Raw genomic sequence first — 25,868 nt, 5'->3', positions numbered from 1 at the left:
TATGAAACAGTTGGTTTGGATTAAATGAGCTGTTGATTTTAAACTTATATTTAAAGATTATGTTTTAAAGCTAGGTAATATAACAATATGACAACATTATCAACATCGTGACTGACTTGTCTTGTACTTTGGATATTGTAATATTATTATTAATGCCCTTATTATTTCCTAAAATAAATCGTGAAATGAATTACAGTAATTTTGTAACAGTTATAGTAAAACAGAGACACATTTGGAAATATGTGTTTAGTTTAACCCGAAGGAAATGTCCTTGTTATTATAATTTATTTTAAATTTGAAAACGTTATTTAATTTACAGTATGTTGATTTCTTTCTTATTTTACCCAATCCTTCTGAACATTTGTGCAGTTCATTCAAATGTTTCATTTATCTTACTCTCAATGAGATGTCAATGTAACTTCCTGAGTAAATAATGTAAAATAAGTCAAATAAAATGAATGTGTACCAATGAAACATTAGCTTTGTTGTGATTATTTTTCAAATAACATTGGTCTTGACAGAAAAACTTGGATGGATTTATGGATTTAAATCTTACATAATAAATAAATATTTCGTTTTGTTCAGCAAAAAAGTCATAATTTAAAATATATATTTTTTTCTCGACATAGGACTTCATAATGTTATTATCTCACACCAACACATTGTAACCCAGGTCTGTGCAGACACTTCAGTTCTCCTACATTATGATCTGAAGTCCTTCACTCTCCTCTCTTGCCTCCACTTCTCTGTGCTTCGGCTCGGGCACGGCACCGTTGTGGCTAGCAGTTATCGTTCTTTATTGGATTAGAGCCGGACCATTCAGCAGAAATTAGCCCAGAGCTAACAGCTGTACCAAATAAGAGCTGACAGCCTCTTAAGCCATAGCGGCATGCTAAAGATACCAAACCTGCCTGAAATCACATCAGACTGTTTGCTAGATCTGCTACCAACTGTGAAATCATGTCATTCTCCTCTGATACAAGAACAAACATGTTTTTAAAAAGACACTTTGGAAGGCTTCTGCAAGATGAGACCAAATAAAAGACAGGAGCTCCTGTGCAGGCAAACACAACTGAAGATATAAAAAAGCTTCTGCACACAAATACAAATGCATGATCAAAAATCAGAGCTAACAAAAATATTTTAAAAAAGAGCAAGCTGCAGGTACTACTCCCACAATGGGGGTGGTATACAATATGATTTAAGAGGGAATTAAAAAAAGGGGAATTCCCACCCAAAAAAAGAAGGGAATAACAGAAACTTCCAAGCAGCAGCACTGCCAATAAAATCAAATGCATGGATGACAATAACAACAACATCCCAACAGATGAGGACGATCAGGTTGAGTTCTGTACCTTCCGGGGTGCAGGAGTCTGTCTCATCATATTTGCAAGAGAAGAAGACACACACAGTTACCAGGAAACACACACACACACACACACACTCAGAGGAAGCTGGTAAAACAGGTAGAGATGCTCGATCCACAGACAGACAGACAGACAGACAGACAGACAGACAGACAGACAGACAGACAGACAGACAGACAGACTCTCAGGCCGGGAAGCTGCAGTGGTGCAAATGGCCGCAGAGATTTTTTCCCAGACTCCCCCTCCCTTCCTCCGTCCTCCTGCTCTCGTCCTCCTTTATGTCCCCCGTCTCATAGTCCATGTACCGGAGCCCTCGCCTCCCTTTTTCCTCTCTGCTCTGATTACGCCTCGGACATCTTTCTGCCGACAGCCTCCGACCTGCTACTGCTCACAGGAGACGCCTCACTCCCCTCAACTCCCTCCTCCCTATTTTCTCTCTCTCTCTGCTTATTGTGATTTGTCAGCCGAGCTCCTGTTCCTGCATTACATCACTGAGCAGCAGCCTCCTCCCTCCCTCCCTCCCTCTCTCTCATCACTGCACAGACAGGGAGAGGAAGAGGGAGGGAGGGGTGAGACGATGTGTGACGGGGACAGACAGGAGGGGAGGAGGTGAGACGGAGGAAGTGAGGGAGAAAAATGAGCAGCATCGCTGATGCAAGTCTCTCTTGTCACCTAGCAACAGTAGAAGTGCCTGCTTATGGGCTGATTATTCAAATGAGGCGGACAAAAACAATGAGGACACGTGATCTGTGTCACAAACTAAAGAGGTTTTAAGAAATGTTTTTGTTTTTACCAGGGATGGAGATTTAAACATGTTACGGTGTTAAATTGATTTGTTTATATTACAACGTGTGCCATGCTAGGAATTTGATTAAGGCGGCTACAATTGATATGAGAAGATATGATATCCCCATTTAATATAAAATATGTTCAATCACATTTACAAAAAGTAACATTAACATGATTTAACTATTTGTATTACTTTATAGGATGGTGTGCTTGGAATGTACATTTCAAAAATAAAACGTCTGCTACTTGCATCATGACACATGTATTGCCAGCTACAACATTAAAGTGATTAACATATTAATGCATCTACAAATATAATGCAAAAGTATAATATTTATGAATCTAAAATGGGCCAATCTGCATAATCTTATAGTAAGTATGTTTTGTGCAAATAGTACTTTTATTTTACTAGGCTTTAAACTGCAGTAATGTCATTTGTAACAGAGTATAGTGACATGAACAATATCTGAGTACTTATGTATTCCTCTATACTGGTTATGTCTTCTAATAAAAGATAACACAATGAATCCTTGCAAAATGGCTTAAAAGATCCAGCAGTATCATCACATCGACTATTAAGATTCAAACAAGCAGTGGTCCTGAGCTTTAGATAGAATACTGATTTTAGTTAGAAGGGTTTTTTGTGTAAGAAATCTATCGTAGGCTCTTCTCCGGCTCCACTAATCTCTGCACTAACAGGAGGAGGAGCGAGTCGATGTAAGCGGATTCATCCAGAGGGAATACTCTGATTAACTGTCCTCTAATCAGGCTACTTTTTTAAAGCCAAAAATACTTTGTACGCCTAAAAATGGACAGAAAGTAATTTGAAATGGCTGTGATTAGGTTTTTTGAGCTTATACATAAAATGCAGGTTGTAACATGCAAGATTATATTGAAGAAAATATTACTACGAGAAGCAGAACCTCGGGGGCTGGGGTAGAAATAAGAGTGTTTTTGTATCTCCATTACAGAGCAGCACAGAGACGTTTGTCCTGATGAAATATTAATCCTTTCTCACAGGCTAAGTGCTGCTCTGAGCCGAAGTGATGCAGGGAGACAGAGGCGCAGGCAGAGAGGAGGATGGGATGTGTTCAGCGGAGGTATCGAGTTGCTGCTTTCCCAACACACACACACACACACACACACACACACACACACACACACACACACACGCACGGATAAAATGACTGCGCAGGAAGCATTTACACAGCATCACCATCACGATGAACTGACGAAGCAAAGCGGTGACCTCCTTTGATCGGACGCGGGGAAACTTGAGAAGGCGTGAAGTTCAGATACTCTGCTGTCAAGCGGAAAAACTTTATTGCATACGACCGCAGTGCAGGCACATAAATCATAAGAAGAACTCACTTTGTCCACCAAGATAATCTTACTTTCAGCATCAACAAACTGTGGTTGAGAACATCTCTGATCATGGAAAGTGAAATACAAATGTTTCTGGAGAAATGTATTTGAAATTGAATTTTCTATAAGAGACCCAATAGAACTGAAAATAGGATTTATAACAATTAATACTAATGATTTGGGCTTTATAAATGTATACAATTATTTCACATTGGTTCTTTTACATATTTTATTCTTAAATTAGTTATTAATTAATATATTTAGTATTTTCTAAATGTAATATGAATCGTTTTATTATCATTTTTCTATATTTCATATTTTTCTTGTTCTTCTTGCAAAAGTATTTTCTTTATTGGTACTTGTATAACTGAGGGACATGAATAATATAATATTAAAATCAATAGTAGATAACAAAAACATGATTAAAAAAGTAAGTATAGAAAAACAATAAATTAGATATAGTAACCAAACGAATAATACATAGCAATTATATAGAAAAAAATGGAAAGTTAATCAAAAAACTATCTTTGAGAGAGTTCATTTTGTATGGCACATTTCTGCTTGTCTGTAAATGTCATCTATTCTTTGCATTTTCCAGCCTGTTCTGAATCCCTTCTGAGTTCAACCCTTCGGTTTCACCTGGAAAAGAAAGAACATTCGAGCCTCCCTGTGGAGACTGATCTGAGCTCCTGAGGTTGGAAGTCAGGAGACGATAAAGTGGAGCGGACAGGAAATCAATGCTCTGCAGCAGCTCTGGCAGGGGGGGGGGGGGGGGGGGGGGTCTGACATTTCCCTGCATGTACGACTCAGCGGACGATGACTTTTAAAAGAGCATCGGGCGGTCGGCATGGATCGGATGATGAGTTCATGTGTGGCTCATTAAATGTTAAAGTCACAATTTGTATTAGTATGTAGATCACTTCTGCATGGTGTCTTCTTCCATGTGTGTTCAGCTTGAGAAACATTCTTCTGAACTCATAGAATACAATATTGTGTATACTTTGAAGTGAATCATTTTAAGTGTAACAAGTATAACACTGCTGTTCTACGCAGTTCGGTTTCTTCTTGATGGCATACTTGCATAATTAGAAAATGTTTTTCATTTCAAAAGATGTTATCTTTCCACCGAGATTCATGAAAAAGGACCAGGATAGAGAACCTGGAGAACTGGGATTTTATACATTTTAAGTCCCTCTGAGTCCAAAGGTTTGTGTGTAATAAATGTTTTAAGGAAATGTTCAGCACAAATAAATCCATAGTTTTGCTTCTACCGATACGACAAACTACGACATTTAGTACGTTTCCTGGTAATCAATCAAGTATGACACCGGCTGCCATGACTCCAGCATGCTTTAACAATTGAACGGAAAGCAGACAAACACAATGTATGAGCCGTTCACACACTTATCTTTACGCTTACATAAACACAGAGTGGCTGAAAAACAAGACCAGGGACAACGGTACAGTGAGCTGCAAGGGATCATGGGTAAAATGAGGCGAGTACGCCCGGTCGTCATGCAGCAGCGAGGCCATTCAGAGACACAGTCATTACATTACACTGAACAGAGGTTAGAGAAACATGCAACACCTTTTTGAGTTTCACTCCTCGCTGCGTGGTCGGAGGAAAGGAGGGAAGGAAGTGAGGAAGGAATGAAGGGGTGAGGTTAAAGGTCAAGAGTGTGTCATGCTGGAAGTGAAGGGGTCGTCGTCGGTGCTCTTCGTTAGTGGATGAAAGACCTTCATCATTTCTCTCCTCCTCATTTAACTTCCACTTTCATTCAGTTCATATCGTTCAAACTGCACGTAAAAAACATCGTATTTACAATGTTTCAAACACGATTGCTTTGTTATTCAAATAGTAATATGGTATATAAGACACTGTTTAATGCCGTTATTGCAAAGATTTGAAAAATGTATAGAGCTCAGTTTTAACAATGCAGTTGTGTTACGATATTTATTTGATTTATTGTTTGATCTGTAAAACGTCAAATCAAATATGTCCATCATAATGTCTAAGGCAATGTTTTTAAACCTCTCTGTTAAAAATGTAAAAGAAAATAACTCCATATTCCAAGCATTTTTTTGTTGCACTTTGCATTTTAACATAAAAAAAATAAAGTGACGACAGCTTTCAATTTTTAGGAATTATTTATGTGAGATTTCTGTGTAAGGTGTTGGCCCTGATTCAATCAGAGTTATAACAGAGGAATTCATATTTTAGCACTTCGGGATTTGAAGTCAAATATGAAGTGCTTTATAAATTAAACCCATTATTATTAATAAACAATCCAGTCGCTGCATTGTTCTTAATGTAAAGGTTCAACTAATCTCAGGGGAGCTCTTGTTTCACTAAATAAATAATCTGTATATGTATGACTACAGTGAAGATATCTATGAGTAAACATCGCCCTCTGCTGGACCGACATGAAAACTTATTTGGTTTTGTTTGGTTTAACCCACAATTTCAGGAATTATTTAAGTCTTTTAAATCTAATTTGCAACTGTGTGTTTCCAATCTCTTTATCATTAGGAGCAGAGATTATTCAACACACTTGTACAGGCATGTATAAAAGAAAAGCTAATCATTTATAGTATTTCTTTATTTGGTTACTTAATTAAGTACGTGTAGGCAACATATTACCCCTTTGTACTGCAAATTACTACTTCTAAGTTGCAGATTGTCAATTTTACACAGCTTCTACAACATCAGCCTGTGAAAGGAAGGTGTGAGAAAGAGTGAATTCTCAGTTTTTAAAACAGCAGAGCAGGTGTGGTAATATTTTAGAGTTTGTGTGTCCAGCCGTGTCTCGGGTATGAGTCCAGGCGTGTGAGTCCAGGTGTGTCCGTCCGTGTGTGTGTGTCCAGGTGTGTGTGTGTGCGTACAGGTGTACAGGTGTGTGCTGCCATATCTGCTCCTGACTTCCTGCAGGAGTGAACTTTGACTCACCAGTTTGGTGGACTTGGGCGTCTCCAGGATCTCTGAGGACATTAAAAAGAAAGAAAAACAAAGAAAGTGAGTGACGTGTTTTCGTTAATTATTTTCTACAAGGTATAAAGTTCCACAAACATCCTGGTATTCACAGATTACAGTTTAAGGTCAACATGATGTATTGGCTTTGCACCACAGGGTTTAACCCCAATACTGTTAGAAACCAGGAAGCAACAGATATTTGGTTAAAATATTGTACTGACAAAAAGTTTTTAATAAATGTACCAACTACTGCTAAGTAAGTTATATATTTGAAAAAAAAACATTTAACCAGGGAAAACTATTGCCTATTGTTTTTATCACAGCCATTACTTTTTACTTTTCTCAATATAATTTTCATAATTTTAAATACCAGTGTTAGTTAAAAAAACTATTGATGTTTCCCAAAATACTGCTGTGTGTTTCCTCTCTCTGCGGCAGCAGGTTACTAAACTAAATACTCTGCACCATCACCCCCCCTGTTTTAATGATGCAACAAAGAGGCATTACCATGGAAACAGAAGCTCTATCCTCGAGAGGACGACAACAAATATTGGTGACCAGAAGTGGAAAGTTAAAGCAAATCATTTTCTTGTTGGAATCAAAGAGAGACGTCAATATAACGAGCACTTGGCTTTGATGGCTTCAGTGGACTACATTTACCATGAACACTGATTGGACATGAACATTGGGGAACTTTCCCTTTAAGCAAGGCAGTGAAACCCCTGGTGTTCGCCCGCTGTAACTCACAGGGTGTCGAGTTCTGCTAAAGGCCTGAAATATAAATGTGCTTCAGTAAAGATCTCAATACAGGCTCTGGTTTCACGTTGAGCCTCAAACAGAGTGTGGCACCAACTCTGCACACGGTTGTTCCACATCTCTTATGAAATGAAAGCATTTTGTTGCACAGGCTGAGCTGTTACTGTACTTATTTGTAAAGCTAAAAAAGTTTGTAATGATTGAAATGTATGTTTCAAATACTTCATAACTTTAATCTAACCAGGACTTGCACAGAATGTTTTATTGTGTTGCACTGTTGGAAGAGCCTGGGACCTAAGATTTCCATCGACATAACTACTGTAGCTATGTACGAATGACAATAAAAGCCTTGAATCTTGAATCTAAAAAAAATGCATTGTTCAAACCAGTCCAAACCAGTTATAAATGATCAAACCAGTGGCCTGTCAGTTAGAAAAGGTGTCAGCGCCTCAGTTCATACTGTTTTTATTCAGGAGAGACACTAGACGCTAAATACAGTGTTTTCCATTCCCTGGTTAATTGTGACGAGTTTGTGCTATTTTTCTTCCTAAACATGTCTTCGTTCTTTCAGCTTGATGGAACATGTGTGTGTTTTTTACTTTATTAACTTTGTCTATTTGTGCCTGTTGATTTCTTCTAAATGAACTGAAAGATAGCATTAGATATTGCCTTTTATCCACGGTCGAAAAACATTTTGGAAAAAAGGATAGTCATATTGTAAGTAATCAAATCCCTTCCCTTCAACCCTTCCACCTGTGTACCGGCTTAATGTCAAACAAGGAAATATGCTTTCCTCAGTGCTCTCACATCGCAGAACTTCCCTGTTTGTTTAATGTTGTGAGTGTTCAGGTCACCTAGACAACCTCCATTTCGGAAAGGTCAGACATAATTATATTTAGTTTTAGCATATTTCTTTATTTTGTTATGTTAAAAAAATCCCTGCAGGATAATAATCAATACAAGTAAATGAGGACAAAAAGGACACACTTGTAATCATCTCAACGTGAGTCCGCTCACCTCGTTTGGGAATCTTGCCGGTGCCGGGCTCAGGCGTCTCTGGAGACGTCGTGTCGGCTCCATCATCAAACAGCTGGATCTGGACAGACAGACAGACAGACAGACAGACAGACAGACAGACAGACAGACAGACTTTTACTCTAAACTATCAAAGCGAGCAAGAGAAGCTGCGACAAAGGAGATCAAAGAAGAAATGCTTTTGGTTTTGCCCCAAATTAGTTCCTGGCAATCAATATTTAAAACCTAAATATATTTGGGGTGTATCCATTTAACTTTCTTGAGGGAAACATCAACCCCCACACTGCGTCAAATAAAAACAAAAATCACAATCTCACAAAGTAAGAAACTAAACCATAGAAAGATGGGGGGGGGGCTTCTATCTCTGGGCTTTAGGCATTTATTACCTGTGATTGTCTCACGAATATCCCTCGGTTCTCCCCGCAGGTGAAGTAGCGCTTGCCCTGCACCGTGCCGTCGTTCTTGCCCTTAGCTTCGTCCAGGATGACCCCCACCCATTTTCCGGAGGCGAACAGTGTGTTGCCGATGTACGCCACCGCGCCGCGCTGCCCCTTCCCGATCACCTCCACCAGGGAGCCCACTTTGATGGGCCGCCCGCCCCCGTCCGAGCTCATCCTGCTGCTGCCGCTGCTGGTGGTCTGCGTGGAGACACAGATAGTGTTTAAACAGGAATTATTCTCACATAATCACGTTTTGTACATTTAAAACGGGGGTACTCTACTAAATATTCCGGCAGTGGCTCAGTCAGTAGGGGCTTGGACTGGCAGCCGTAGGGTCCCCGAACAGACCTAAATATGGAGTGTGGACTGCTACTTGGAGAGGTCCCAGTTCCCCTCCTGGGCCCTGCTGTGGTGCCCTTGAGCAAGGCACCGGACAACCCCCCATCCCCCCCACTCCCCGGGCGCTGTACAATAGCTGCCCACTGCTCCTAGTACTAGACTCCTAGTACTAGGGTGGGTTAAAAGCAGAGAACACATTTCACTGTGTGCTCTGCATGTGTGACCATTAAAGGGTTCATCCCTCCAATTCTATTAATATTCTATAATTGTAGGTTTACTTGTTTCTGATTCTCCTCTGCCTGTGAAACCAGTTGTATAAAGTCTTCTGTTGCTCTGCAGGATCATTGCATTTTGGATAAAAAGGTTGGGTGGGCAGCTCAAAGCACAAAGAAAAAAGTAATGACGGTCTTTTTGACCCTGAACATGAATGGGATAAGAGATGGCCTTTGCAGAATGCTTAATAGTACGAGGAATACCAAAACTGCCCGTATGTAACCACAATGACTACAGTGCATCAACTCTCAGGAGATATTGGCAGGGTATTTCAAAAGGAGCGGCTTTCAGTCCCGCTGAGCCGAGCAGGACTCTAAATGTCAAGGCAAACACTGCTACTGTTTTCAAGCTTTTCTGATAACACCAAGGCAACAATCACCTGAGGTTTCATACAGCAATTCGGCTGCATGGAAAACAAACCACACATAAAAACGTTTGAGCACAAGCTGCATTATTTTGAAATCAAATAATCCTGCATAACCCACTTTACAGTGTGGTGTCCCAGAAGTGATGGTGACTCAGCAGAAGAGAGGAGCAGATATTATTACTCTGCTCTGACTCTCCTTCACTTCACTGTAAACTGTCTCTGTTCTGCAGAGTCACTTCAACAAGATCAGACAGAAAGCAGGACGATGACTCAAACAACAGCAACATCAAGGGGGTTTCACATATCAACAATTATAATCTTTACATTATAAATACAGTCTTTAAATCTGGACCCTATCCCCTCAAACCTCCTTCAGACTATCGCTCCTGATATTCTACCGTTTCTCACCCATTTCATCAACACTTCTCTAACTTCTGGTCACTTTCCAAACAGTCTCAAGGAGGCAAGAGCTCTCCTAAAGAAACCCACTCTCAACCCGTCTGATGTTATAAACTACAGGCCTGTCTCTCTCCTCCCGTTCCTGTCTAAAACACTTGAACGTGCTGTCTTTAAACAACTCTCCTGTTATCTCCATCAGAACAACCGTCTTGATCCGCACCAGTCTGGTTTCAAGGCAGGCCACTCCACAGAAACTGCTCTCCTTGCTGTCTCTGAGGAACTGCTAAAGCAGCCTCCCTCTCCTCTGTCATCATCCTGTTGGACCTGTCTGCTGCATTCGATACGGTCAATCATCAGATCCTCCTTCACACTCTCCAAGAACTTGGAGTTTCAAGCTCTGCACTTTCCCTCCTCACCTCATACCTCAAAGACCGCACCTACAGGGTAACTTGGAGAGGGTCCGAGTCCGACCCTTGTCAATTAACTACAGGGGTCCCTCAGAGCTCTGTTCTTGGTCCCCTCCTCTTCTCCCTGTACAGAAACTCGCTCGGATCTGTTATTAGCCCGCATGGTTTTTCATACCACTGCTACGCTGACGACACCCAATTAATTTAGTCCTTTCCCCGCTCAGAGACCCAGGTCGTCGCACGCATCTCAGCTGACATCTCTCAGTGGATGTCTGCTCACCACCTCAAGCTCAAACTTGACAAGACTGAACTGCTTTTCCTTCCGGGAAAAGATTGTCCCACTCTTGACCTAACAATCAACATCGGCCCCTCTGTTGTTTCCCCGACTCAGACTGCAAGGAATCTGGGAGTGATCCTAGATAACAAACTGTCCTTCACTGCAAACATCGCTGCAACAACCCACTGCTGCAGATACACGCTTTACAACATCAGGAGGATACGTCCCACGATCCAGGCTCTCGTCATCTCACGCCTAGACTACTGCAACTCCCTCCTGGCTGGTCTACCTGCATGCTATCCGACCTCTGCAGCTCATCCAGAATGCAGCGGCTCGCCTGGTCTTCAACGATCCTAAATTCTCCCACACCACGCCTCTCCTCCGCTCCCTCCACTGGCTTCCGGTAACTACTAGAATCCACTTCAAGACAATGGTACTTGCGTACCATGCTGCGAATGGATCTGGCCCTTCCTACATCCAGGACATGATTAAACCGTACACCCCAGCATGTGCGCTCCGCTCTGCATCAGCCAAACGGCTCGCTGCACCCGCACTGCGAGGGTGACCCAAGTTCCCATCAGCAAAAACACGTCGGTTTGCTATCCTGGCTCCAAAATGGTGGAATGAGCTCCCCATTGACATCAGGACAGCAGATAGCTTACACACCTTCCGGCGCAGACTAAAAACTCATCTCTTTCGACTCCACTTCGAGCGATAGAATTACTAACAAAGCACTTATATACTAATAAAGGACTGGCTTATCTATAGCCTGTTGAGTAGCACTTGAAATGTTTTGGCTCCATGAAACCTGATGTACTTATATGATTCTGTTTTCTTCAAGTTTGTATCTTCTTGGTCGAATGCACTTATTGTAAGTGACTTTGGATAAAAGCGTCAGCTAAATGCAATGTAATGTAATTTAAATCTGTTTCATCCACTGCAGGTTTCTGTGGTCCAAGCTACTTTAAGTCTCAGTTATTAAACTTGTTGACAACTTAGTTTATTTTATTTCCTTTGGTTTTTGACGCTGTTGCCACTATTAACAATGGTAAGTTTTAAAACATATCAGCCAATATTAATTTAAAACAAGCCCTTTTTAATTTTTTTAAATAAAAGTTGTGTATTTACAGTTGTAAATAAGCAGTTAGATAGTAAATTGTGCTAATTGATTAATCATCAAAGTAATTGTTAAACGCAAACACTATCTCAGCGAGTGAATATCTTTGGTTTTTGGACTGAAACCAAGACTTCTAATGATACAAAAAACCAAGGCCATTATATATTGTAAAGGAGGAAGAATATATCAAAGTCAAATATCTGTTAAACATACAGGTCAGCCGTCCGTGTTGCACACAGTGAGACCATTAAGTCTGAGATAAGTAAAGGTGGAATGTGGAATAAAGACTGCTTTGTTTCACTGCTTTTTAAACATAAGCTCAAAGATGTCGTCACTTCTTAAGAGGCATTTCGCAATGATTTACATTTCTCAAACTAATTGTGAACAACGGATTTACTGATAAAAATACATTCATGAATATAGAAAGATATTCTCAGTGATATGGGGAGCACATTTTCACTTTCTGCTCAGAGATACAATATTTCTTTCTATATTATGGAACGTTTCTGCATTCAAATGTCTAAAAACAACTAGACATTTTTGCTTTATTGTGAACTCCCATTATCCTAAATGTTTTCAACAATGCTAACCTGCAATCTGTAGAAATCTGTTTTGAAAATATTGAAGGTCTAATGTCATATCTCCTCAACTCCCTCAAGTTGATCTATGAATATAAAGAAACATATCCATATTTATATCGTTGTGGGAAACTACATTAGGTATTTTTATTAAGAGATTAAATTATATTGTTTTAGCTGTTTCTCTCATTCCTTACTATTTACAAATAAAACCAAGTATAATTCAACATTTACTACGTCTCAATGATATAAATGTTTTCTATTAAAGCCTTTAATGTGCTCTATAAATAAAGGTGCCTTGGCAGTGACAGCTAAGCAAATCCTGAATCCCAATGATTGCTTAACGTCTAATCAACCTAGCTTATAGTTCATAACAAATATGAGAGTTTTGACAAGTGTGCAGTCAAAGAGTCCTTGAGTCTTTGTGAAGCCGTTGCCATGTCACACTCAAGATCTTTTAATAAAGCTGTAACTTCTATTCAAATGCTTCACCGAGGCAGGAGTCTTTGCTTTACGGTACTTCAGGAAGGCTTCACCTGCACCTGTGAGCAATCTGCACTCAACCGTCCATTGAGCTTTCAGTTCTGGACTTCTTTAAAGTCATGCTTTGCTATCAATCTGTAGTGAAGCCTGCAGAGTGTTTCCGTCATTTCTCTGACCCGTTTGCCATGTGGAGGCCGGGCCGACCCGAGGAGGACAGGCTGAATTATTTAGTGCCACTCTACTCTTAAAACACGCGAGCTCATACTGACTACAATAATAAAAGAAGAGGATTAAAAAGCAGAGATACAGCTTCATTTACTGCACTGTAACTCATGCTATGATGGAGGTGCTGAGAAATCGGATGGCTTTGGTATCTCAAAAGCTCCAAAACTAAGCTTCAGAAAGCTATGAAACTTTTGAATGGACCTTGTAATGCAGACTAAATTAGGGTGATCCAATATGATCATCTTTTAATTATATTGTTTTGTGATTAAATCACATCTCTAAGTAGTGTGATACACAATAGCGTTATTTAAAATGATAAGAAGCGCATACTAACAAAAGATGTGTCAGATAATGTTTAATATTTTGAAGGAACATCATTAGAAGACTGCACTTTTATTTTTCACGTAAGCACTCAGTATTTGATTTATAACCGGGACTCAAATTAAATTAAATCAAACTATTGTCTCAATCTTTTTACTTTCCCTGTGTGAGAATGCCTGCACACATAGCCGTGTATAACCAGAAATGTTTCTATTTGTTGTGATTAATTCCACTGCTAGGTTTATTTTGCCCATCTCTAACTTGAAGATAACGAAACCAAATGACACAAGATAAGGGGAAATAAACATATCGAATACATGTCACCTCAACGGTTCATGATTAAATCAAATACTAGCTGAACAATATTACTACAGTTCAACATTACTTAAAAAAGCAGCACAAATATACCCTTTTATTGTAAAATAAAAAAATACATTTAAGGGCTCTATTCTTGATAAGTGAGGAATTTTCTGTGATTTTAAGAATAAAAGAGTATGAAAGACCTGTTTAAGCTCTGATGTCATGCCTCCCAGAGACAGGAAAGCTGCAGGACGAAACAGGAAGTCCTCTCAGGCTCATTGTGTGTCTAATGATAACAAAAAGCCTTGTGGTCCTGTTACCTGCCTGCCACACATCACCAACTCCTACTTTACAGACACAAGGCGTCACAGAACCTAAGCCAGAGGAGCCGAACAAAGAGGCGACAATTCAGAGGGAGGAATGCAGCGGTGGAATGGATTAGAAACCCTTTCTATTCAAAGTAGAAAACCCACCATGAAGCTGATGACAGAGTGAAACAAATCCAACAGAAACAATGGTCATTCCTTCACCTTGTATAAACACCTTGTACACACTCACCCGGGTGTACGTGTTCCTCCTAGTCTGTGACATGATTCCCCCAAAAAAACGCCTGTCTCGACTGAAGGAGGGTTATTGGGAAGAGCCAGACAGATAGGGGGTCTATGAGAGGGGTGTGGGGGAGCGTCTCTCTTCCTCTTCGTCTCTGCACAGAATCACATCATCCCTCTCTCTCCTGATCCTCACAACAAACTCCCCCGGCCCTCCTCTCTGCAACCAAGAAAAAAGCCTGCAGGAGCTTTCTTTGGGCTAAAGTTTCTGGAGGGGAAGACGGGGGATGATCCACCCCTCTGATGATGAATGGACCAGAGGCAAACAGAGATGAAGGGGGGGAATAACATCCAGGCTGCTCTGCTGTGAGTGCATCAGCTGAGAGGTAGCACTGCGCTGCGCTAGTGTCTGCGCTGGCTCCTGCTGGAGGGGGAGGGGGGGGGGGGGGCTCAGTAGACTGAGCTACTGGGTCCTAAAGCCTGCAAATACACCTCTATAAAACTCTCAGAATAAACCTGACAGTCATTATCACCATGCATCTCCAGTGACGTTGTGTGGATGATCAAAGTCCAGGGTAAATCATGAAAATATATGCTATGATAATCATACTTATTATGATCCGTCAGATGAAAAATATCATCAACAAATATTTTTGTTGGTGGAGGACACTCATTAGGGACATAAGGATTTGGGAAGCATGTCAAAACTGCATATTAAGTCTGGTAAAATGCTTATATATAAAAAATACAGACTCAGATTTTAAAAAGTTGTGTACAGTTGAGGTTGCTTAGGGACACAAAAATACCTCAGACAGGCAAATAATTAAAGTCTTTCTGTAGTCTTTAGTCCCATGCATGACTTAAGTTGTTCTTTGTTTGAATTCAATAAAGTACCAAATGATATCATTTATAATCACTACGGTTTTTGGGGCAAACAGTCAACAAAAAAACACTCCTTCAAGAATGCAGCAAAGAAATATATTTAAAGAGCCCAGATGTGTCCTAACACTGCAGTTCGTCTTAAAAAACACTTTCTTATTCCTGCTCAAATCGTGGGGGAAAAGGGAAAGGGGGGAGAAGTACAAAACAAAACACAGACGGTAAGCGTTTTTGAATCCGGGGGTGGGGGGGGTGAGCCAGTTCAATTCAATCTGAGGCTGTGTCATTGTGGCTGCACACAAAGGGCCCAGGTGATGCTCTGTTATGCAGCACACTGTAAGCATTATGGCTCCGCCTGACGGATTAACTCTCCTTTATCAGCTTTTATCAGCGAACCGCATGGCTGGACCTTTTTTTAAACTCTCTGTTTCTGTGCCGTCATCTTTCTGCAATGGAAGCAAACTCTGCAGGGGTTTCTGTGTAAAAGCCTTCAACCTGCACGCTAGTAAGAGATGTTGGATAAGAGTCTGCATTTCAGAATCAGGATCAAAGAGACACAGCCTTGAGGAGGGGAAGATATTTCCAAATAATGCTCACAAAGCTTAGCAACAAAACATAGATCATCAGGGTAACTACATGTCAACATTAGGGCTGCAATTTACCAGAAAACACTTGTAAATCTATAGTCAGTAAATTATTGTTTTATGTTTTAATGCAGAATGACTATTTAAATCAACTTATCGATGAGTCTACAAGTCATTACCTAATAATATATCTAATGAGGACAGTATTATGAGGCAGTATTTTGTGGCTTCAGAGCATTAACAAAAGTCTCAAACGTGCATTTAGAGTATGGAAAATGACTTAAGTGTACAAAATACAGCCTGAGATTTAGGAGAGTTGAGGATGTTTAGGGACACAAAACAAGCCTCTGCAGTCTCTTTGCACCCTTTTCTGCCAATGACGACAGAGGGGGTGTCAGGGATTTGTGGGAGGTAGAGAGGGGAGAGAGGGGGAGCCCTTATCTCCCACTGAAGGAATAATACGGAGACAACCAGCAGCCAAAAACCAAAGAACTAGCAAAGACATGGCTTCTCACAACAGCATCGAAAAGCTTTTGATGCTGTGAGTTTTTTCAGAGCACAGGAAGGTTTGGGGGATTTTTCGGAGGAGCGTCACGACCAAACTGAACCTCTGGTCTGCAGGTCCAGCAGGAACAAATGGACGTCACTAAGAAAGGTATAGAAGAGCAAGTGGACGCCCTGGAAGCTGGTGTCAAGGAGACTATTTAGAGGAGATATGACTAAAGTTTGGTAAGTTAATTTGTTATAGTTGAATCATGGACTGAAATGCAAACTGCTGTGTCAGGGCTCATGAAGGAAAGGGGAGTTTCATTCAGGGCTGCATATTTTTGTTATATAAAAATTATCTTTTTTCAGTTTACTTTTTTCAAATGACTAAAATATTTCTAAGTAGCAAATCCTTAAATATCTGTTGTTATACCTGATAAATGCTTTAAACTATTAATTAAATGAAAAATATATGCTGGTCTTCCTCTCACATGCATGCTAATGATATTCAGCCTGGTCTCAACACTATGCAGACAGGAGAAATAGGTCATCCACTGAAAACAGGAGTAGAGCCTGGTTATTCCTGCACTTCAAATGTGTATCAAAATAGCATGAAAGTGCTCAAATGTAACTGTACTTTCAACAAAAGAAAACTATAAATAGAAACGACTAATGTGAGAGTAAATAATGTAGTGCCATCTAGTGAGATCAAAGCTAGGAGACCATATATCCACATATATCCCACTACCTCACTGACCAATTTACTGCTATTTTAGTCATTTATTTAAAAAAAATGATGAAGTATTATTAAAATAAATCAACCGAATAACACCAATATTGAATTATTTAATAACCTATGACTGTTGGGATATTCATAAATCACAGCATGGGTGTGGCTGCAGCCTGACATGACTTTTTCTACCGACAGATTACCCAAATTGAATGAGAAATTAGGAGAAAACTATCAAGGGTTAGTTAATTAAAACGAGAATAAAGCCTAAATCATACCAATTAGTGCTGGAAAACATGATCCACGTGTCTCAATAACCCACCACAGCCAAAGCTTTATCATTATTTGGAATAATGTAGTTATTTATGGAATAATGTAGTTATTCTATTTCAGTCTTTTAGATAATCAAATAATGTATTTTATCGGCTGCGACTGGTTCTTAAATCCTCGTTTTTGGCTGATGTTTGGTGCTGTCAGCTGTCAGTTGGGAGGACACTCCCTGGCCAACTGCTAGCAATAGCAACCGTTAGCTTCGGATGGCATTCTCACACAGAACCTCTTAACTCGAGTTAAATGTAACAAGACACACACGTATATATTTCTAAACATGTATTTAAATGTGTTTTGAAAGTATTTCCCATTCACCAGATGACATGTTAGAGCTAAATCTTACCTGTTTGTGTGAAAAAATCCGGCTAACCGTTCAGCTTCGTCCCGTCCAGGCTACATCCATCCATGGAGGTCTGACCAGACCACCAGACACATCCGAGCTGAGGTGGCCGAGCTGCCGCCTGACTGGCCCGCCTCACTCACAGAGGAGCCCGGGGAGAGTTGTATTACTGGTATTGGACTATAAAGATGTTTAAATGTATTATTGCATTCACTGGTGAGTATTTCAAAGATGGGAAGTTGTTATAGACACATTCTACGACTCAATGTCTAGTGCAAATAATTGAGTACATTTATATAGTATTATTAGTTTTGAATTGTTGTGAAGCACGTTTTTAAGTTTATTATGATGTTGTTGTTATTAAGGGCCATTCCTTCTTTAAATCATGTTTCCTTGAGGAGTTTTTCTTTTGCTGTTATTATGTATGTATATAAACTCGAAAAATTACGAGGTAAGAAAAAAGGGAATTGAGGAGTAGCGAGGGGAAATGCACACATCCAAATATTCACCCCCTAAAAAATGGAAAGTAAAACATTTACAACAAAATAGAGAGCAAGCATAACAAACTAAATCAAAAGTGGAAATGAATGACAATTCAGCTAGAACACCTGTGTATGCACAGTTGTTGTATGTGAGTGTGTCTGTGGGGCTTTTGACAAATGTTACTTAGATCCATAAATATCTGATTTGTCCATGGCCTGTGGTCATAACAAACTTTCTCTGGCTCTCACAAAGAAAATACTTGTTCTTCCTGTTTGGCTGAACAGGTGCTTCACTCACTTTATAACTCTAGCAACACACATGTGGTGACGGAAAATGAAAATGTTAAGCTGCAGGGCAGCTGGGAAATAGTTCCCTGATCACACTCCTATTCCTGGTAACAAATACACATTGCACATGCATATAAAATACTATGCCAGAGAGCAATGCTGCTGAACTAAAGTACATGAAGTATAAATACTGCAATGCTTCCTCCAGCTAAATGTTAATGTTTGATGTGAAAATAATGTAAAGTATGCTAAAATATTAAAGTCCTAAAACCAGACATGGGGCTTAAAATGTATTTCAACGCTCATTTATCTGAAGCCCCTTAGTGTTCACAGATTAACAAACACCTGATCTCTATTGCAATTAGAACATTTAACAATAACACAACAATTCAGGCAAAATGTGTGAGCCTGAATAAGTCCAGGAGGATATGGCATCCCTAATAGTAATACAAAAAAACAAAAGAAACAAATGATAGACATTGTACTCAAAGTATGTTTATCCATTAGTTTATTCTATAAGTATCATGTAAAAATAAATCATTTAGAAAATTAAATAATACAATTACTTTCAAGTAGCTTATTCAACATACTAACATGTTATTAACCTGTGTATGTTAAACTGTTCTTTATGTGGATACTGTTGCCTGTGGTTTATCGACCTAAAGGGATAGTTTGGTGCCAGCCTGGTTTCCAAGCAATTAAGTTGAAATATTTGTTTTGCTTGATTTAAAATATTCGCATTGCTTTATCATGCTTTTAGACGGAGAACCGAATCAGTGATCTGGAGTCTTTCAACCAGGCTCTATTGACAATAACTGAAATGTAACAGTAATATGTTTGATTTTTAAATAAAGTCTGGTGGCTTTGGGAAAAGCATACAATGATATAACATCTTCAGTTACAAGTTCAAAAGGGCTATACTGTACTTCCTACAACCCAACTTTAAACGATCATGACTGTCCCTTTACAGCCAATGAATGCTGGCAAAATGTAAATATTGCAACTGGATAAATGGACGGTTCCTTAACCCTAAAATGTTATAGTCTTTGTGTCTAATTTAATTAACAACTCATTCACTTTACCCCTCTCTCTGTAAATCCAGCCTGTACTCCATCAGAGTGAAGTTCATGATTTTGGCAGGAAGCTCAGGAACAACAAACTCTCGTATCTTCTTGTAGCCCATGTCCTCATACAGCTTCCGAGCGTCTGTCTGCACCACAGAGGTGACCAGCAAAACGGCTGCAAAACCTCGTTCACGAGTAAATTCAGCGACTGTCCGACACAGAGCCTTAGCGATGCCCATCCTGCGGTGACTGCGGCGTACAGACATGCGTTTCAACTCCAAACACGCAGGCGCATTCTCAGCAGGAAGGCAAGCCACCGTGCCGACCACCACTCCATCGACTTCAGCCACCCAAAAACACGAGTCTTTCTGCTTCAGGTAGGTTTCGCTGATGTTATTGAGGTCCTTACTGAGTGAGGTGTCGATGTATTTATTAAACATGTAGACGACCAACTGGCGGGCCCCAGCCAGGACCAGGGTGACGGCCAGGATGGGTAACAGGAAGGACTTGGAGCTGGTGATGAGGGCGCAGAACAGGCACATGAGCACCATTTGGGTCGGTGGCTGTTTCAGCATGTGCATGAAGGAGGAGGGCACATGCTCGCTCATCCCCATGGTGAAGATGTCCCTCACCGCCTCCGAGTCCTCGTCCCGATACTTCCGGATCTGAAAACTGGCCATGGCTCAGCCCTGATTTATAACAGGAAATCAAAATGTCAGAGGTTACAAAATATTGACAAGATAAATCAGTCACGGTAATACATTTGCTTTGTTTCTTTTCAGTATCACATTGTGCTGAAGCCTGCCTTTTCTACAGGGAAGCAATGCATAATGCAGATATTTACAATGACTTATCAAGTATAATATATCGAATATGGACCAATAAGGAATAAACCCCACCTTTACCAAGTGCAACATTGAAGTGTTGAACATTAATCAATAACTATCATACAATAATTTAAGCTATTCTGCAGAAAGAGTACTTTAAGTATAATTTGATGCTAATACCTTTTTACTTTGACTTAAGTACCACTTTGAATACAGCATTTTTACTTCATTCATAATCTGAGTAACTCTTCGATCTCTGCATCTAGTCAAAGTGGAGTGTGGGATTTGAGTTTATTATCCATTTTAACATGAATCAATCCAAATGAATAATGATCAATGCGGAAGTGAAATGTAAACACAACAGCTCAAATGTCACGTGAGTCAGTTTATAACGGGTTTAAACGAAAAGACAGGTATATTTGCAAACAACTGTAACACATAGGCATTCAATATGCATGTCAAAAAAATAATAAAATCATACGTACCGTTCAACGTAAAGACTTGAATTCCTCTGATTATCTAACAGCAGCTAGCATCAGGGCTAGCATCAAAGAGCTACCACGGATTTGATTTGATTTAATTTAATTTGCTGTCGATTAAATAAACGGGGTTATTAAACAAGACTCACCGTGTTTATTTCAATTCTTGTTGAAGTCAGGGTTAGTGGATTGGGTGAAGGGAACAGAACAGTTTCAGGAAGTCGTCTCATGCGTCTCCTACTTCCCCAACAAGGATATGCTGCATTCACTGTACAGCAGCAACATGGGAAAATCTAAATCCCGTCATCCTAGTATGAGATTCTCGTTTTCTTAAACATCCATTTTACCATATAATTGTTAATACTACTATCACCTCCAAACACACATCCGTCAAAACATACAAACCGACATTAAATCTGGGGTGAAGTTATTTTCCTACTAGGCTGCATATAATTTAAAAAAGGATATAGATACAAAAAGAGCTCGTGGGTGTCACTTGAAAGCATCTTGTGGTCACTACAAACTTTCTCTAGCTCTCACAACGAAAATACTGTTTGGCTGAACATGTGCTTCACTCTCTTATGTATCACAAATGGGATGAAAGAAAATAAAACGTTAAGCTGCAGCAGGGCTTTGTTTCAAAGGGAACAACTGGGAAATAGTTTCCTGATCACATTCATATTCCTGGTTTAAAGTACACATAGCACATACATGCTTATACAATACTATGTCAGAGCAATGCTGTTGAACTTAAGTACACACAGTTCAACTACGGCAATACAACATGCTCCCAACAGTTATGTTGTTGATATGATAAGAATGGGAAGTATGCTAAAGTATTATAATCTTAAACCATACCCACAGCTTAACTCATTTATTTAAACGCTCATGTATGTGAAGCACCTTAGTGTCCACAGATTTACAAACACCTAATATGTATTGCAAATATATCGGATAACAATAACACAGTGGTTTCAGCAAGAAAATATGTTAGCTCGAGAAATAGTTTAGGAAAAAATAGAACCCCTAACAGTAACACAAAATACATTTAAACAAATGCTACAAATTGTAGAATTATGTTTATCGATCAGTTTATTGTAAATATCAGGTAGAAAGGAAATCATTTACAAAATTAAATAATAAAAAATGACTTTCAAGTAGCTTAATCAACACAAAACATCATCATCACGAACATTCAGTCAACCATTAAAAAGAAAGGATTAATGATCAATCTGTCCCGTGTGTGTTTGCAACAAAAGAAAACATGGCTAACCTTTACTACGCGTGTGTGGGGTAAACAGTTCCTTATGTAGATACTGTTATCCATGTGTTGTTGACCTAAAGCGATAGCTTGGCTTAGCCTGGTTATTAAGCAATGTACTGCTGTGATCAGGGGCTTCAGAAAAAGGTAATTGAGCCACTTAAAGTATCAATATCAGTTTAAAGGAATGTTATATTTTTTATATGTTCATGCCCCATCATGCTCTCCGGCATCTATTTTTGACTCCATTTGCAAAAACTGAAATTGAACCGTTTTGTTGGAAATAAAGTCTGGTGGCTTTGGCGAGGCATACATTGATTTAACGTCTTCAGTTCCAGACCAAAAGGGCTAAACTGTACTTCCTACAACCCAACTTCAAACAATCGGGACAATCCCTTTAGAGGCAATGCATACTGTGAAAATGTAAGTATAGAAACTGCATAAATGAATGGTTCCTTAGGGTTTCAGCTAAATAACGCCTCATTCACTTTTCCCCTCTCTCTGTAAATCCAGTCTGTACTCTATTAGAATGAAGTTCATGATTTTGCCAGCAAGCTCAGGAATAACAATCTCTCGTATCTTCTTGTAGCCCATGTCCTCATACAGCTTCTGAGCGTCTGTAGCCACCACAGAGGTGACCAGCAAAACAGCTGCAAAACCTCGTTCACGAGTAAATTCAGCGACTGTCCGACACAGAGCCTTAGCGATGCCCATCCTGCGGTGAGTGCGGCGCACAGACATGCGTTTCAACTCCAAACACGCAGGCGCATTCTCAGCAGGAAGGCAAGCCACCATGCCGACCACCACTCCATCGACTTCAGCCACCCAAAAACACGAGTCTTTCTGCTTCAGGTAGGTCTCGCTGATGTTTTTCAGGTCATTACTGAGTGAGGTGTCGATCTGTCTGTTGAACACGTTGACGACCAACTGGCGGGCCCCAGCCAGGACCAGGGTGACGGCCAGGATGGGTAACAGGAAGGACTTGGAGCTGGTGATGAGGGCGCAAAAAATGCACATGAGCACCATTTGGGTCGGTGGCTGTTTCAGCATGTGCATGAAGGAGGAGGGCACATGCTCGCTCATGCCCATGGTGTAGGTGTCCCTCACCGCCTCCGAGTCTTCGTCCCGATACTTCCGGATCTGAATATTCGCCATGGCTCAGCCCTGATTCTGAAAACAAGTCCAGGTTAGAATGTGAGAGGTGGAAAATATGACAAATGACAAGAAAAATTTGTTTTGCAATCATATATTTAATCAATACATCACTTGGGCCTTCTTTTTTTAAAGAAAGCAAGACATGATGGGTGAGAATAGAAAAAAGTCTAAATTGTAGATTAAATCTCGTCTTTGCGTTTACTTTTTTTTTTTATTTGTACCTTGGACTACTTGAGATTATTGGTTTTGCAGATATTTCCCATCGCAATGCAATCCTATGTTGATTAATCAAAAATGTGTTACACCCAGAAAAAGAAATACTAGCACTAGAAAATCAGCCCAGCCCCACACCTTTTATCTATCATGTTGTTTACTGTAATCCTCTCAAGAAGGTCAGTCTTTGTCAGAGATAATACAAGCGTTTGTTGTTTGTTGTTTGTTATGTGTTGGAGGCCTGTGGCGCAGTGGGTTAATGCGCTGATCTTCGAATCAGAGGATAGCAAGTTCAAGTCCCACTGCGGTCAGCATGTCGTTGTGTCCCATTGCCCACAGTATTGAGTATGTAAGTCGCTTTGGATAAAAGCGTCTAACATGTAATGTTGTGTTCTTTCTCCACTGCAGTAAATAAAACCTCATGATCACAAAACTGTACCTAAAAGATTGTATTATTCTACAATTATTCTGTCCGGCAGTGGCTCAGTCAGTAGGGGCTTGGACTGTGAGCCACTGGGTCACCGGTTCAAGTCCCCGACCAGACCTACAATATGGAGTGTGGACTGCTACTTGGAGAGGTCCCAGTTCACCTCCTGGGCCCTGCCGTGGTGCCATTGAGCAACCCTCACTCAATATGCTCCCCGGGAGTACAATAGCTGCCCACTATTCCTGGTACTAGTATGGGTTAAATGCAGAGAACAAATGTCACTGTGTGCTCTGCATGTGTGACCATGCAGACCCCTCCCAATTATATTCTAATAGACAAGTAAAAGTAGTCATTATGCAGATTGGCCCATTTCGGAAAAATATATATTATATGCTTTGATTATAATTATTGTTGCATTTGTGTGTTTATTATTATAGCTGGTAAAGGTGCAGCTAGTTGTAATGACTTTGTATACTGCAGGGTAGCTTGTGTATTTATTCCAGGTGCTACTAAAGTCCATTGTACGTGTTGTTTATATTTCAAAGTACACTACTTGGGTAAATCTATTTTGTTACTTTACACCACTTTATTTAGACATTATGCAGTAATGAATGCAAGGCAGTGTAACATGTGTGCTTATTTTGCATTTAACAAACTCAATAATCAATCAGAACCATCAGAACGAATAATCATCTCAAATGTCATGCGAGTCATTTTATAACGGTTTTAACGAAAAGCCAAACAGCTTTAACACATAGGCCTTCAGCATCTTCATTAACTATAATGTTAATGCAGATGCTGAATGCCTACGTGGATCGGATCAAACAAACTTGAAAAACCTTAATCATGACCCATTTCAAACACTTTAAATCCTCTGATAAGCTAACAGCAGCTAGCATCATGTAGCTTCACAGAGCTACCACGGATTTGATATGACTTCATTTCATTTATCCCGAAACAAATAGGATTATTAAACATGACTCGCCGTGTTTATTGTAATCCTTGTTGAAGGCAGGGTTAGTGTGAACAAATCAGAAAAGTTTCCAGAAGTCAATCGCGTCTCTTTTCATTTGTCTCCTACTTCCCCAACTACGATATGCTGCATTCACCGTACAGCAGCCGAATGGGAAAATCAACTGCCTTCATTCTAGTATGCGATTCTCGTTTTCATAATTGACACCTATTTTGCCATATACATGTTGGAACTATTATCACTATAATATAGACATCTTTTAAATATCCGAAGCGGGATTACGTCTAGGATAAATTGTTTTTTTCTACCGGGCGGCTCATCATTTTCCAATTTAATATGGATAAATACGAGCTCTGCGGTGTCAATTGAACGCAGCTTGTACCACTTCCTTTCCTGTGGATTGGCTGCGGCTTGCAGACCAGCTGATTGTATAATTTAGTTTTTATAAAAGAGATGCAAATATAATTACAACACGTTACCGAATCCCAGCCATTTATGGAGTGACTTTAAATAATTGATTGACACTGGTGCTATGTTTGCCTTACTATATTTAAGGATCATACTATGTTGTTGGCATTACATAAATAGGAAAGTATTTATTGGATTTAACTAAAGAAACTCTTGCTAAAAGAGATGGCTAATGACTATCCACAACAGTGTTTCTCAACTGGTCACAAGGATGAATATTTTTCAACATTTTCTGAACTGATCAAATAATTAGCCTTACAAATAATTAGTAGATAAATAAAACATTAGTTGCAGGTCTACCTAAACCCACACAATATTTAAAAGTAAATATAAGTAAGATTAAGTTGCTATTATTACAACATTAAATGGGTGTCATACATAACAATGTAAAGGTAAACATGTTTACAGAATACATAGAGTGGGGTAACATAGGTCAAATGTTTTAATTAACTTTTGTATTTGTGGCGTTTCATGTTAGATATTATTGCAGTTATCAAAGAGCCACTGAGAGAAACTGTCAAAGCA

The 25,868-nt window shown here is 39.7% G+C and overlaps 3 protein-coding genes and 1 long non-coding RNA gene across 7 annotated transcripts in view; 1 reads left to right on the top strand and 3 right to left on the bottom strand.

Annotated features, from left to right (window-relative positions):
• dctn1b (dynactin 1b) overlaps positions 1–14,737 on the bottom strand; it is a 39,048-nt gene extending 24,311 nt beyond the window's left edge. For both annotated transcript variants that reach the window (XM_071207227.1, XM_034111159.2), the window contains exons 1-6: positions 14,368–14,737; positions 8,670–8,921; positions 8,266–8,344; positions 6,469–6,500; positions 5,110–5,130; positions 1,356–1,373 (exon numbers count right to left, since the gene is read on the bottom strand). In XM_071207227.1, coding sequence (XP_071063328.1) covers positions 1,356–1,373; positions 5,110–5,130; positions 6,469–6,500; positions 8,266–8,344; positions 8,670–8,921; positions 14,368–14,400 — 435 coding nt within the window. In that variant the 5' untranslated portion in view covers positions 14,401–14,737. The remainder of the gene's footprint in view (positions 1–1,355; positions 1,374–5,109; positions 5,131–6,468; positions 6,501–8,265; positions 8,345–8,669; positions 8,922–14,367) is intronic.
• A 1,512-nt stretch (positions 14,738–16,249) lies between these two features.
• LOC117467513 (uncharacterized) lies at positions 16,250–19,511 on the top strand. The gene is made up of 2 exons (XR_004554393.1): positions 16,250–16,549; positions 17,759–19,511. It is a non-coding gene; the product is annotated as an uncharacterized lncRNA (long non-coding RNA).
• Positions 18,968–21,180, bottom strand: nat8 (N-acetyltransferase 8). Of its 2 annotated transcripts, none has more exons than XM_034111160.2 (2): positions 20,996–21,180; positions 18,968–20,229 (listed from the first exon to the last, which is right to left on the bottom strand). In XM_034111160.2, exon 2 carries the CDS (start codon positions 20,218–20,220, stop codon positions 19,555–19,557), a length of 666 nt encoding a protein of 221 aa, XP_033967051.1. In that variant the 5' UTR covers positions 20,221–20,229; positions 20,996–21,180; the 3' UTR covers positions 18,968–19,554. The 2 variants fall into 2 exon arrangements, with proteins under 2 accessions (XP_033967051.1, XP_033967052.1); XM_034111161.1 differs by lacking the exon at positions 20,996–21,180 and adding an exon at positions 20,853–20,985.
• Positions 21,181–21,920: 740 nt separating this feature from the next.
• On the bottom strand, positions 21,921–25,028 carry LOC117468201 (probable N-acetyltransferase camello). 2 transcript variants are annotated; one of them, XM_034112228.1, is made up of 2 exons: positions 24,888–25,028; positions 21,921–23,271 (listed from the first exon to the last, which is right to left on the bottom strand). In XM_034112228.1, exon 2 carries the CDS (start codon positions 23,260–23,262, stop codon positions 22,588–22,590), a length of 675 nt encoding a protein of 224 aa, XP_033968119.1. In that variant the 5' UTR covers positions 23,263–23,271; positions 24,888–25,028; the 3' UTR covers positions 21,921–22,587. The 2 variants fall into 2 exon arrangements, with proteins under 2 accessions (XP_033968119.1, XP_033968118.1); XM_034112227.1 differs by having other exon boundaries at positions 21,921–23,277; positions 24,888–25,027.
• Positions 25,029–25,868: the final 840 nt, after the last annotated feature.

Source organism: Pseudochaenichthys georgianus, chromosome 22 (assembly GCF_902827115.2).
Source record: "Pseudochaenichthys georgianus chromosome 22, fPseGeo1.2, whole genome shotgun sequence".
Lineage (NCBI taxonomy): Eukaryota > Metazoa > Chordata > Actinopteri > Perciformes > Channichthyidae > Pseudochaenichthys > Pseudochaenichthys georgianus.
The sequence above is the reverse complement of the archived record's forward strand: the minus strand, read 5'-3'. Positions and strand labels throughout refer to the sequence as shown.

What these genes read in the sequence shown, in the direction of transcription:
- LOC117468201 (XM_034112228.1), bottom strand. Translation starts at nt 23,262, where the DNA reads ATGGCGAATATTCAGATCCGGAAGTATCGGGACGAAGACTCGGAGGCG.
- nat8 (XM_034111160.2), bottom strand. Translation starts at nt 20,220, where the DNA reads ATGGCCAGTTTTCAGATCCGGAAGTATCGGGACGAGGACTCGGAGGCG.